Source organism: Crocodylus siamensis, chromosome 4 (assembly GCF_052110815.1).
Source record: "Crocodylus siamensis isolate JL-2025a chromosome 4, ASM5211081v1, whole genome shotgun sequence".
Lineage (NCBI taxonomy): Eukaryota > Metazoa > Chordata > Crocodylia > Crocodylidae > Crocodylus > Crocodylus siamensis.
Window position 1 is genome coordinate 193,652,502 of NC_143398.1, and position 13,701 is coordinate 193,666,202.

At 45.2% G+C, this 13,701-nt stretch overlaps 1 protein-coding gene across 1 annotated transcript in view; it reads left to right on the forward strand.

Annotated features, from left to right (window-relative positions):
- Window positions 1–13,701, forward strand: part of CALCRL (calcitonin receptor like receptor) — a 114,469-nt gene that overhangs the window by 88,263 nt on the left and 12,505 nt on the right. The window contains exons 10-11 of the mRNA XM_090045271.1: window positions 5,591–5,651; window positions 5,752–5,818. Of these exons, the coding sequence (XP_089901397.1) occupies window positions 5,591–5,651; window positions 5,752–5,818 (128 nt within the window). The remainder of the gene's footprint in view (window positions 1–5,590; window positions 5,652–5,751; window positions 5,819–13,701) is intronic.

Sequence of the window (13,701 nt, forward strand, 5' to 3'; positions counted from 1 at the left end):
GTTAGGGGGCCCAATCCTTACAGCCTACCTGCCAATCCCATGGTGGGGGGGAGGCATTGAGCTGCTGGCTAGACAAATGGTCCCTGAGCTGCAGGGGACACTAGTGCTTCCCTCCATGGTAGCAGTGCCCCCTGGGCAGCACCCACCTGCTGGCACCTGGCCTGGGTGGTCCCAGAGGGCACCGCCACCATGGAAGGAAGCACCAGGCCTCACACAGCTCAGGGCCTGTGCAACCCAGTGACAGCTCATGCAGACAGGCTTGACTGAAGGGACAAAAAAAGCAACAAAGCAGCAAGGAGCTTGTTCCCCCTCCCTTCCCCCCCCCCCCCCCCCCCCCCGAACCTGTCTGCCTGCCTGAGCTGCACAGGGCCCAGTGCTTCCCTTTGCAACTGCAGCGCACCCTGGGCATCTCCTGCCCACTAGCAGCCCACCCAGGAGCTGCCTGGGGGGGTGCTCAGCCGTGGAGGGAAGTACCAGGCCCTGCACAGCTCAGGCAGGCAGGCAGGTTCCAGGACAAAAAAAAGACAAATAAAGATTAGGCTCCTTGCTGCTTGATTTTGTTTTTTTGTTTTCTTCAGTCAAGCCTGCCCGCATGAGTTGCTGCCGGGTCGCACAGCTCCTGAGTTGCACAAGGCCTGGTGCTTCCCTCTATGGTGGCAGCACCCTCCAAGACTGCCCAGGCCAGGTGCCAGCAGGCAGGTGCCGCCATGGAGGGAAGCACTGGGGTCCCCCACAGCTCAGGGACCACTTGGCCCACCGGCAGCTCACCCCTCTCCCCAACCATGCTCCAGCAGGTAAGCGCCAGCATCCCGTGCACCATCCCCGCCACCTTCCTACTGCCTTGGACCACCGGGGAACAGCTGGCTTGCCCCTGGGGCAGAATGGCAAGGTGGCAGGAGGGTGGCTGAGTGTCCTACTGATGGGAGAAGGTGGTGGGAATGATGCACAGGAGCTGGAAGCCTGCCAAGCCCAAGCTTCCCCAACCATGTGCCTTGCATTGCACTTTGTTATGTAGCAAACACCACAGATGGGTTTTACCTTGCTACATAACAAAGTCATTTAAAGGGGAATACACCATCGAACGTGCAAATAGCAATGCCATTAAAGTGGTGCAAAAGGGCAATTAAGCCACTTTAAAGGCCAATTTTGCTGTGTGTACAAAGGCCCTGGATGACCAGCTTTTTCTCAAAATCAGATCTAAGGTTGAGCACCCATAATCAGTTGTTACTCGAAAATGTAGCTTCAGTGGTTCAATATTATTTCAGTATAACTTCTCTAAATCCCTTTTTAGATAAGTATGTGACTTGCCTGTGCTGTAGAACACAAGCTAATTGAATACTAGACAAGCTATTGTTTATGTCAAGACTGTGAAGTTTCCTTTTAAGTATTAAAAACAGCTTGAAGTCCAGAAAATGCCAGCGTTCTTAAGAGCAATATTCAGAATATCTTTTTGCTTATGATTTGAACTAACACTTCTTTGTATATCTTGGTATGAATTTCTTGCTAAAACAATATATTAGGCTACGCTTCCTATGCCAGGAGTGGCATGGAGATAAATCAAGTGATGGTTTAGTGTATGGTGCAATAGAGCAGGTCTGTCTAACTGCTGACCGAAGGGGTTAATTTGCAGCTCCTGGGCTCCAGCCCAGCCACCACTCCCAGTAGACGGGTTCCTGCTTACACAGTGCGCTGTGGGGGGATACCTGAAGAGTATACAGCTGCCAGCCACTTAGAAGTTGGAGAGCCCTGCTATAGAAGTTTGTATCCATGTAGCATGTGTGCTAAAAAGTATAAGATTCCACACCTGATACAGATCATTTTCTTCTACACTCTACAACTCAACAAGAAACAAGGGGACCTAGTAAAATGGATATAGGTAAAATATATCTAATACAATTATATGGTTATTTTTATTGCTACATATCAAGAGAAGGGTGAATTGAAGCTATTTATAGTCAGGGCTGCTAGCAATCAGCATACACAGAAATGTATCTATGGCTGACTCTTCATTTTCTAAGGCTAGGTGCAGACATTGCACTTTTTCTGGTTTAGATGGTTGAAAACCAGCCTATACCTATAACAAAATGAAAGTTTGAGGCACATAAACCAGTTTTAAAATGGAAGATTCTAGTCTAAGACCTGGATCCATGTAGTATTAAACTTACTCCAGTTAGGTTGGACCAATCTATTGAACATCAGAGCCAGGTCCAATTGTGAATCATGGTAGGTTGCAGTCTGCTAGTCCCAGGGGACTTTGCAGGGCCTCCTAACTCCCCTCACAGGAAGTGTGGTTTGACTGCTCCAGCCAAGCATCTAACCAGCCCTGCCCCAAGCTCTCTAGCTGTCAGCCAAGCAAGTCAGAGGCAGGGGGAAGGGAGCCAGTCTTGCAACCTGCTGGGGAAAGGCAGCACCAGTGGTTCATTCTTCATTCCTGGATGGGTAGAGGGACACAAAGTGCCCCTGCCTGTCCTGAGCCCTGCGACCTACACTGCAGTGGCTCCATGAAGGGCTTGCAAGATCCCCTCCTCCACAACCCTGAGCCAGTGCCGAGTCCTGTGCAGCCATGGGGCTCTGAGTCCATGGGAAGGGAGGAGGAGCCATACTCTGGAATCACCTCCCGCCAGTGCTGCATCTGTAAGGGCATGGCTACCCACCCCACCCCCCCGGTTGTGGGCAATTCTAGTGTGGGAATGGGGGTGGAAGAGGGGTGGCTGCCAGCTCAGCCCTAGGGACCTGCCCACCCCCCATCTCATCACTAGAATCATCCCTCACCTTGTGCTGCATCCACAAGGGCATTGCTGCCCCTTCTCCCTTCACTAGTTGGGGGTGCCACAGCACCTGGTGGGGGCAATTCTAGTGCCAAGATGAGAAGGGACAGTGGGTCCCTGTGCTGGGCTGAGCTGGCAGCCATCCGCCCTTGTCCCCACACTGGAATCACCTCCAGCTAGATGCTGCAGCCACAAGGGCATAGCTGCCTACCTCCCTAGACTCCCCCATGAATTGGACCCTGTGGCTGCACAGAATAAAATAACTTCACCCTAAACTTCTCTGGCTTGATGGGAGGTGATTCCAGGGACCACAGCCCAAGGAGCTGAGCAAGCCCCCTCCCAACCCCACCTGCTGCTCAAGCAGTGACTGCTGCCTGCTGGGCTAGCTTGGTTTAGGTGGGTTCATTTTCCGGGAGAGAAGGGGCAGCTGCCAGCTCAGCCTGGTACAAGGACCCACTGCCTTCTCCCCCCCACCAATCTTGGCACTAGAATAGCCGATACCAGGTACTGCAGCTGCCCCCCCACAAAAAAAAGGCTCTGAGTCAGTCACAGGAGAGAGCAACAAGGGTGATATCATGGTGGGGGGCTGCTATAGACCACTAGAGCAGGAGGAAGTGGTGAATGAGGATTTCTTCAGACAGCTAACAGAAGTTTCCCAATCACAGCCCTGGTTATCATGGGGGATTTCAGTCACCCTGGGCATTTGTACACATGTATGCACGTAAGCCCTGAGCACTTCTAAGCACCCAGTGCTGCAGCGCATGCTTCATAGTTTCATAGGTTCTAGAGTCAGAAGGGACCTGAGGGACCACCTCTCTTGGAAGTAGGTTCCAGATCCTAGCCGCCCTGACCGTGAAGTAGCGCCTCCTGATATCTAGCCTAAATCTACCCTCTGCTAGCTTGTGACCGTTATTCCTGGTCACTCCTGGCAATGCTTGGGGGAACAGGGACTTCCCCAATGCCTGCTGGTCCCCTCTGACTAGTTTGTAACAGGCCACTAGATCCCCCCTCAGCCTTCTCTTGTGGAGGCTGAACAGGTTCAGGTCCCATAGCCTCTCCTTGTAGGGTCTGCCCTGCTGCCTCTTGATCATGCAAGTGGCCCTCCTCTGGACCCTCTCCATGCTGTCCACATCCCTCTTGAAGTGCGGCGCCCAGAACTGGATGCAGTACTCCAGCTGCGGCCTGACTGCATTTGTATAAACAATGAAACACCCATCAGTATTGAGAAAATAGCAACAGCATGCTTTTGAACTAAAATGCATCAAAGGTGTTTTAGTTCAGAAGTCCACCACCACCATTTTCTGCACACCGACACTCATTTTGCTATTTATACAAATGCATGCAATGCAGTGCTGGGTGCATCAGTTTGCGTAGTATTCACACTCAATTAATTGAGTCTGCTCTGGCGCCTTCAATTATCAGTGCGTCAAACCAGACAAAGGTACGTGTATAAATGCAGCTGGACATCTGCTGGGAGAGCAATACAGAAAGAAGTGTGCAGGCAATCCAGGAAGTTTTTGTAGACTACTGGAGACAGCTTCTTGGTGCAAGTGCTGGAGCGACCAACTCGTGCTCTTCTTGACCTGCAGCTTGCAAACAGAGAAGAATTGGTGGGGATTGTAGTAGTAGATGGCAACTTGAGCGGCATCAACCACGAGATGATTGATTTCAGGATCCTGAGGAAAGAAAGGATGGAGAGCAGCAAAATAGGACTCTGGATTTCAGAAAAGCAGACTTCAGCTCGCTCAGGGAACTCATAGGCAAGATGCCCTGGGAGGCCAGTCTGAGGGGGAGAAAAGTCCAGGAGGGATGGCTGTACTTTAAAGAAGCCTTCCTGAGAGTGCAGGAACAAACCATCCTGATGCATAGGAAGACCAGCAAGTATGGCAGGAGACCAGCTTGGCTTAGCAGGGAACTCTTCAGTAAACGAAATCACAAAAAGGAAATTTATAAGATGCGGAAACTTGGACAAATAACTAGGGAGAATATAAGAGCATTGCTTGGAAAGGAAAGCCAAAGTACAATTGGAGTTGCGGCTACCAAGGAATGTGCAGGGTAACAAGAAGGGTTTGTACAAGTATGTCAGTAATGACAGCCAGTAAAGGATGGCGCAGCCACTCAGCTGTGCTCAGGTGTCCTTGGTAATGTCTGGCATAGTCAGAGGAATGTGGGAGAACCACCTGTCTTCTGGCCTCAGCTAGTGCAGGCATCTGACTGCCTGCTCCAGCTGAAAAGTGAACATGAGTTCGGGTCACTGACAATCCAATCTACACCGCTTAGAGAAACCTGCATAGATTGGATCAATTCCACCTCAGGCTTTTTGACTGTCTGTACTTAGCCTCAATGAGAAAATGGGAATGTAGAACCGAAACTGGTTGTTACATTAACTTCCCTTGTCTGAACTGAAATCTTTTATTTACATCTTTCTACTTGTAGCCTGATCCAGTAAATCTCAAAACATGTAGTTTAGCTCAAAAGTGCTTTCATCGAAGTTAGTGGAACTACTTGCATGCTTAAATGCTTTGCTGGAACAGGGCCTTACTGGCTGCACTATTTACCCACAGTTTCTTTTCTTTTTTTGGTAATACCACAGAATTTTGATGCATCAGGCCTTCTTCTGGAAAAATTCTGTTTTAAATAAAAATGTTACTGAAAGCAATGGTATTATGTGACTGATTAAGGCCTGCAGGATGTAATACGGTTTATTAAATATGTTCATTATGCTTCAGTATTATTCAGTGACATTTTACCTTACCTTATAATGAAGTAAGAATTCAGCTTTGGTTAGAGTTATAAATAATCACATTACTTGCTGTTTTCAGGATTCCCATTGATCCCTGCCTGCATTCATGCGGTAGCTAGAAGTTTATATTACAATGACAAGTAAGTAAAATTTCATCTTCCAATTTATAAAGAAATAACATTGTCTTTAAAAGAGAAAAGGGTAACAATGAAATGCTAAATGCTTGTTTTTTCACTGCAGCTGCTGGATCAGTTCTGAAACACATCTGCTGTACATAATCCACGGTCCTATTTGTGCTGCTCTATTGGTAGGCGTGTTTTATAAGACAATTTGTTTTTTCATTTCTTAATTTCTTTGGTTTTTCTATGAAACTGGTAAAGTCACTGTGTCCCACCACAAAAAAACTTGTGGATCTCAGATGACCAGTCAAGGGCAAATTCTTCACTGATTTACATGTAACCCACTAATTAGTTACAAGTCTTCATCTGTGTCCAACCCACAGAGTATGTTACAGCTTCAGCCATAGAGATTTGGCTCGCTTTCTCTCAAGCCTTAACAGCTCATGCTTCTAGCTCTGGACATTCTAGATTCAGTCCCCTGTATTTCAGCTAAGATAGCAAGCATTGTATGTGGGACTGAAGCCCCAAAGTAGTTGTATTCCTATTAGTGCTGAAGTTGGAAAGTTTTGTTAAAAATGTCCTTTGTTCATTCTTCTTCTCTCCCCTCTTTCTCCATCCCCTCACCCAGTGCTAATGGTAAGAGATACAGCTAAATATTCCAGCTAAAGGTACTGCAGTATGATAAAATTGCCTCTCTATCAGATGTAATGAGAGCCTTCAAGCTACTGAATTTCTTATCTAATTACTTTGCTGCCACACTTAGTTTGATCAATAAAAATAAAAATAGACTGTGGTGATATCCTGGTCGATTACCCAGGAGTGCTAGTCAAATGGTAATACAAATAATAATTGAGGATGAAGATATCAACAGTAACAAAACATGCTGGGTTCTATGAATTTCACCCTAGGAGCCTGAATCTGTCTGTATTATACTGGAGCTCAGGTACCTAATATGGGATTTTGATTTCCATTAGGCAGTAGGGTACTTAAAAGTTAGGAACTATAACATACACAGCAAATAAATATTTTTAGAATATGGCTGCTAAATCACATACATGTTTTTGCAAATTTACTCCAGAATGTCAGGTCTTCAACAAAGTATGTCTCTGAAAGCAAAATCTTGCAGACAGGTAAAGCACCCCCTAAAGACGTGAGTGTTAAAGGACAGACTGCCCAGCATTTCTGTGAATACCCACATCTTCATTCCCTAATAGATGTAATAGTGGATAGCCTGACTAAAGAGATTTGCATGTGGTTCATGTGCTTCATTAGTAACGAAGTGGCTATGTTGGTGGTCCAGAAACCACCAGGGAATATGATTATATACCGTTGTCCACATTTCATACTTACTTCCCCGCACAAGGCCCAATAGCTTAGAGCACAACCATATGTCTGTTAAATCATAAACAGAGCAAGTTAAGCAACTGGAAGTCACAGTGAAATAAATTTGATGTTATACTCCATTTACATGGGGTCTGAATTTAGCCTATGGAATGTTGGCATCTTAGTATCCCTGTATGAAACATAGCTTCTTGCAAAAAAAAAACCCCAACTAACCTTCAGATATATACAAGAGAAATAATTTTGGTAATTTCCTTCTTCAATGTTTGCTGAGCATGTCAGCGACTTCAAATATTAAAGTAATTTTCAGTAGCATAAGGTATCAGAAAATATTTTGATCGGCTGGACTTAGCAGAATCATTATGTATAATTTACCACTATATGTTTTCATATCATATTCCATTTTGAGTAAGGGGATTTTGTTAAAAGAAATGGAATGTTTTGGGAAAAGAAACAGTTCATATTTGCCCCTGTGGGTGATACTGCTTCTACTGCATGTCATCTTTATAAAGAACACAGAATCCCTTATGTTTACAAGCTGTTGGCTCTCTCCAGCCAAGTAGCAAAAAAGTTGCAGCATCTGGGCATAAATGGTTCTCATGATTGGCTTTGTCATTGTGATGTTAGCATGATTAACAAGAAGCTTTGCTTGTCTTTTGTTCAAATGTTATAATGTAGAGACTGCGACAGGAGAAATTTCAAACATTTTACAGATTTAAATGCACCAGGATAGATTTTCAGAACTGTTTGACACTAGCCTATCCCTCCTTCTCTTGAAGCATCTGAGGAAGGTTCTAGTCCATCACATTTTCTTCTTCTTTTAAAGATTATTTCAAGACCATTCTGGCTGATTTACAGCCACTCTGCTCATTTAACTGCCTTTGGCATCAGTTAAAGCTCTGCATAAATATTACATCATTACATCTGAGTAAAACCCATTATCCAGGGTAATTGCTGGGGGTGGGCAAAATGGGCCCTATTCAATTCGGATACAGAATCGGGGACAGTGATTCAATTAGCTGATTTAATTAGTTGATTAGTTGATTCAATTCAGGCAAATCCAAATCTGAAGATTCGATGCTGATTCAGAGAATCAGAGATTCTGGCATAGACACAGCTTCAAATGTTTTTTCTACATACCTTGAGGTACCAAGTAGCTCATGAATGTTGCAAGGCTGGGATGGATGGAGCGTCCCACAGAAGCATGAGAGAAAGGCCCGCATGCTCGGCAGCAAACCCAGAAGTGGACTGGAAGATCCATTTCCGGGTCTGCCAGGGAGCGCACTCACATCTCCCCCAGATCAGCAATCAGCCATGGGGGGACCCTAGGTGCCCCCCCAGACCCAGTTGCTGAGCTAGAGAGGGGCGGGGGGCCCCCCGCACGCTGTCCAGCAGACCCGGAAGTGGCCTGGAAGTGCTTCTTGTCCGCTTCCAGGTCTGCGGCCATGCACGCTGGGGAGCCCCTCGTGCTTTTGTGGGACACTCCATGTTCCCCAGTATCGCAGCATTCATGAGTGGTCTGGTACCTAGAGGCATGTGGAAAAAACATTTAAAGCTGTGTCTGTGTCAGAATTGCCAAATCTTTCTGAATCTCTCCAAATCAATTTGGAAGGTTCCAATTCGATTCGGAGAGATTAAAGGGTCTCTTGATTTGGGCTGAATCAGGGGCCGAAGCTGTGCACAGCCCTAGTAATTGCCCCAGTTCTACAAAGTACTAAGTATCCTCAACTTTCATTTCTTCACATATAAATACTATACAGGCAAAGATATACTTTTTTCTTTTTTCCTGAGAGTCTTTTTGACTCAAACTTTCCAGAAAGCATTTGTTCTCCAATTAAGAACAAAAACCTATAAAATTTTAGCCAAAAAGGGAGACAGATAACATACTATAAACAATTGAAAACAACCCATTTAAAATGGAAATGATGGTTCAATTTTAAGAGTGGGTCTAATCCAACAAATAACCTGATTTTCAACATCCACTTCAGTTAATGGGACCACTAACTAACATGGTCACTGGATCAAGCCCTATGTATATTATCATGTGCCCTGGCAACCATTCAACCGGTTTTGGTTTTTTTTCCAAAAAACAAGAATACAGGTTTCCTTTTCTGTCTTTTTTTAAATGTAACGGCCAAATCTTGAGCCTAGTGCATAGCCTATTGTGCCAATAATTATCAAGTGCTTGCTGGAGATGTCTATGATCTGTAGTGTGCAGATGCCATCAGAGATACACCATATCTTCTATCCTGTAGATCATGTCAGTCAGGCCTCCCGCACTTATTGATGTAACTTTTAAGAAGTCCTTTGGTATTAGTAGTAGTAGTTACTCAAATTTGACAGCCTAGAATCAGTCCGAAATCCAACTGGTAAAGAAAGAATGAAATCCTGGCTCCCTTGAAGTTCATGGTAGTGTTGGCCATATTTCAAAGATATTGTGTGTTACCCTGTGTCAGTGGTCTCCAACTTTTTTATGGTGAAGGTCACTTTTTGGCATTCCAGCCCCTCCACCCTGTCCCGCTCCCAGCACCATCCCTGGCCCCCAGCCCACTCTACCACCTCCCCAACCCCGTCCACTCCCCACCTGTTGGACAAGCTGCCTGGGCTCTGACCCCACTCACCCCACCCAGCCCAGTACGTCCTGCCACTCCTGATCATGAAGCCTCTGACAGACTGTAATCGGCTGTCGGAGACTCCACGATTGATCAGTCAATCAGGAGTTCATGACCACTGCCCTATGTTATATTTCCTAACTCCAAAACTGCTTACTTACTTACAGAAACATGACCTATATAACAGTATAGTCTGTGATTAAACTGAGAAGTGCATTGCATCTACAGTAAAAGCTCTGTTATCCGGCATCCCCTGGGAATAGGGGATGCCAGCTAATCAAATATTCTGGTTAATCAAATGTGCACCATTTGGTGTACTGCCCTGTGTCAGGGTGCTGGAGGACAGGGAGGGAGGCCCTGCGCAGGCTGCTTTGTCCCACACAGGCTGCTTTGCCCCATGCAGGCTGCTTTACTCTGGGCTATGGGCCGAAGAAGTGGCAAGAACTCTGCTCATGGTGATGGCAAATCCCAGAAGTGTTTCTTCCGGTTTCACTTTTGCCGTGTCCCTCAGATGCCAGTTAATAGTTTTCCGGATAATAAAGTGCCGGTTAACACAGCTTTTGCTGTATTTCAGTTTGTTTAAAATTGCTCTGGAAACATATAACATCTTACAGGATCTGGCCTCACTTTCAAAATTTTATATCTTTTCCTTTAAGAAAAGAAAAATAATATACTACAATAATTTTGAAGATACATAGATATAAAGGGTTTGTTCCAAAGTGCATTGATAACTAAACATGGCTCTAAATCTTGCCTATCATGGAAGTGATATAAGAAATATCTCCTGAAAAGTTTACTGTACTTTCCCAATCAGACAGCAGCTAAATACTGTAAGTGGATTTGGAAAAGACAAATCAGAAAAAAAGACTTAAGGGTACATACATGCACTTTGGCTGTGAGAACAGAACCCCCATGCTCCAGCTTATGTCTTTTACTAGACTTAAACTATGATGTTTTCCTCAAGGTCACCTAACAGGTTAGTGTAATGTTTCTCAATTTTTTTAGACTCAGGGCACCATTTATTAGACTCATAGCTCCCCTTGAAAGATTCCAGCTCTTATTTTTCACCTGTTTTTTTTTACTATAAAAAATAATAGAGCAATTCTTATAGAATGATAGAAAAGCTAGGGTTGGAAGGGACCTCTGGAGGTCATCTAATCCAATCCCCTGCTCAAAGCAGGAACATCCCTAGCCAAGTCATCCCACTCAAAGCTTTGTCTAGCCCAGTTTTAAAAACCTCCAAGGACAGAGACTGCACAACCTCTCTGGGTAACCTGTTCCAGTGTTTTACTACCCTCCTAGTGAGAAAATTCTTCCTAATATCAAACCTAAACTTCCCTTGCTGCAACTTGAGACCATTGCTCCTTGTTCTGTCATCTGTCACCACTAAGAACAATCTAGCTTCATCCTCTTTTGAACCCGACTTCAGGTCGTTGAAGGCTGCTATTAAGACCCCTCTGTCTTCTGTTTTTTAGACCAAATAATCCCAGTTCCCTCAGTCATTCCTCATAAGTCATGTCCTCCAGCCCCCTCACCATATGTGTTGCCTTCTGCTGGACTCTCTCCAGTTTGTCCACATCCTTTCTGTAGTTGGAGGCCCAAAACTGAACATAATTCCAGATGTGGCCTCACGAGTGCTGAATAGAGGAAAGTAATCACTTACCTTGACCTAATGGCAACACAGCTACCAATGCAGCCCAGTATGCCATTAGCCTTCTTGGCTTGTTTTTCACTGTAACCCCCAGGTCATTTTCTCCAGAGCTGCTGTCCAGCCAGTCAGCCCCCAACCTGTACTAAGGCATGGGATTGCTCCTTTCTAAGTGCAGGAATTTTCATTTGTCCTTGTTGAACCTCTTTTAGCCCAATCCCCCAATTTGTCCAGCTCACACTGAATCCTAGCCCTACCCTCCAGCATATCTACTACTCCCTCTAGCTTAGTGTCATCTGCAAACTTGCTGAGGGTGCACTCTATGCCATCTTCCAGGTTGTTGATGGAAACATTAAACAAAACCGGCCCTAGGACCGGCCCATAGGGCATTCCACTTGATATCAGCTGCCAACTAGATATTGAGCCATTGATTACTACTCCCTAAGCCTGATGTTCCAGCCAGTTTTCTAGCCACCTTACAGTCCATTCATTCAGCCCATACTCCTTGTCTGCAAGAATGTTGTAGGGCACTGTATCAAAAACCTTGCTAAAATCCAGGTACACAACATCCACTGGTCTCTCCACATCCAAAGAGCCAATCATCTCATCATAGAAGGCAATCAGGTTGGTCAGGCATGATTTGCCTCTGGTAAACCAATGCCAACTGTTCCTAGTCACATTTTTCTCCTTCAAGTGCTTAGAAATTTCTGAGGATCTGCTCCATGATATTTCCAGGAACTGAGGTGAGGCTGACTGGCCTGTAGCTCCCTGGATCCTCTGTTCTCCCATTCTTAAATATGGGCCCTATGTTTGCCCTTTTCTAATCATCCAGGACCTCTCCTGATCATCATAAGTTTTCAAAGATGGTAGCCAGTGGTGCTACAATCGCATCATCCAACTCTCTCAGCACACTCAGGCACAACCCATCCGGCCTCATGGACTTGTACACATCCAGCTTTTTTAAGTAGTCCCTTACATGTTCTTGGATCACTGAGGGCTTCTCACCACCTCTCCAAACTGTCCTGCCTGGGGCAGTAGTCTAGGAGCTGACCTTGCCTGTGAAGACTGAGGCAAAAGAGGCATTGAACACTTGAGCCTTTTTTGACAAGGTTGCCAGTTTGCAGCTGGCCAGATGTTTGAAGAAAGCCTCATCTACCACTTCCTCCTCATCTGGTGGTCTATAGCAGACCCCCAACATGATATCATCCTTGTTGCTTTCCCCTCTGACCCTAACCCAGAGACTCTCAACAGGCCTATCTCCAGCTTCATATAGATATGTTTGACTTGCATCTTGCATGGCCTCCTGAGGAAGGTCACTTGATGCCTCAAAGCTTATTCAACAGTACTCCCATCTTTCCAGCAGTTGATCCAATAAAAGAGATAATAGAAGACTCCTTGCCTTTCTTGAATCTTCTTGTCACTTGTTATGGCTATGAATACTCACTGTGTTTAAGTAGATTTAAGCCCAGATCCACAAAGGTATTTAGGCACCTAACTTCTAGTGGGGGTGTCTACACAAGACATTTACTTTGCAGTAAAATCTCAGCATCTACACATGTGGTCCTATTAGTCCATAGTAAACTAATTATCTCTGCCAACACAAGCACTATCCTACAATGGCATTATTTAGTGCACCGCAACACATGTAGATGCTGATAGGGCTGGCTGGGGCATGAGGGTGCTTCAGTGTCGGGGGCTTCCTGCTGACTAGCCCTGCTCTGGAGCACCCTTTTGCCTCAGCCATCCCCTCCACTGTATGATGACCCAGGTCGAAGCAGCCCCAGGCTGGCAGGCTGACCTCCAGGGCTCCCTGCCAGCTGGGGCTGTTCCACTCTGGCTCAACATGCTGCACTCCTGGGCACACATGTAAATGTCCAGGGGCAATAAATACCAGCATAAACTGTTCTGGAGTATATTCAATCACATTAATAGGATATGTAGTCATGCCCAGTGGAACTCAAATCTGGTTCAAACTCAGTAAGCAATAAAAGTCTGCTAACCACTGTAAAAACTCAGCATGACAATTTTAAAATATTATATTTCAAATATTTATATGCTCTAAAAATAATCATAATATCATGACCTTCCTTTTATCACTTTTTCCATAAGTGAATAGGGCAACAATACATACATGCCTAGTGAAGTTTTTCATTTTCCATAGATTATTAAAAGGCACTTTTGTCCTTAATGCAGGCACAGCAAAAATTATTAAAAATCTTGCCCCTTCAGCAGCTATCTACACTAGAGGTCATTAACCAAGCTGGTAATCCCAATAAGGTCACTCAGTGGGGCTTTAACTTCAGTGAAGCAAGTGGTATAAGGCCTGATTTGGAAATGACTTGGCACCTTTCTATAGAGTCATGCTTAACTGGAAAACACAGAAGAAACATACTAACTCAAACTGATCTTTTAGCTTGGGCATTTCTCTGTGCAAGCAACCCCCACTTAGCACTCTTAATTGGTTCCAGAA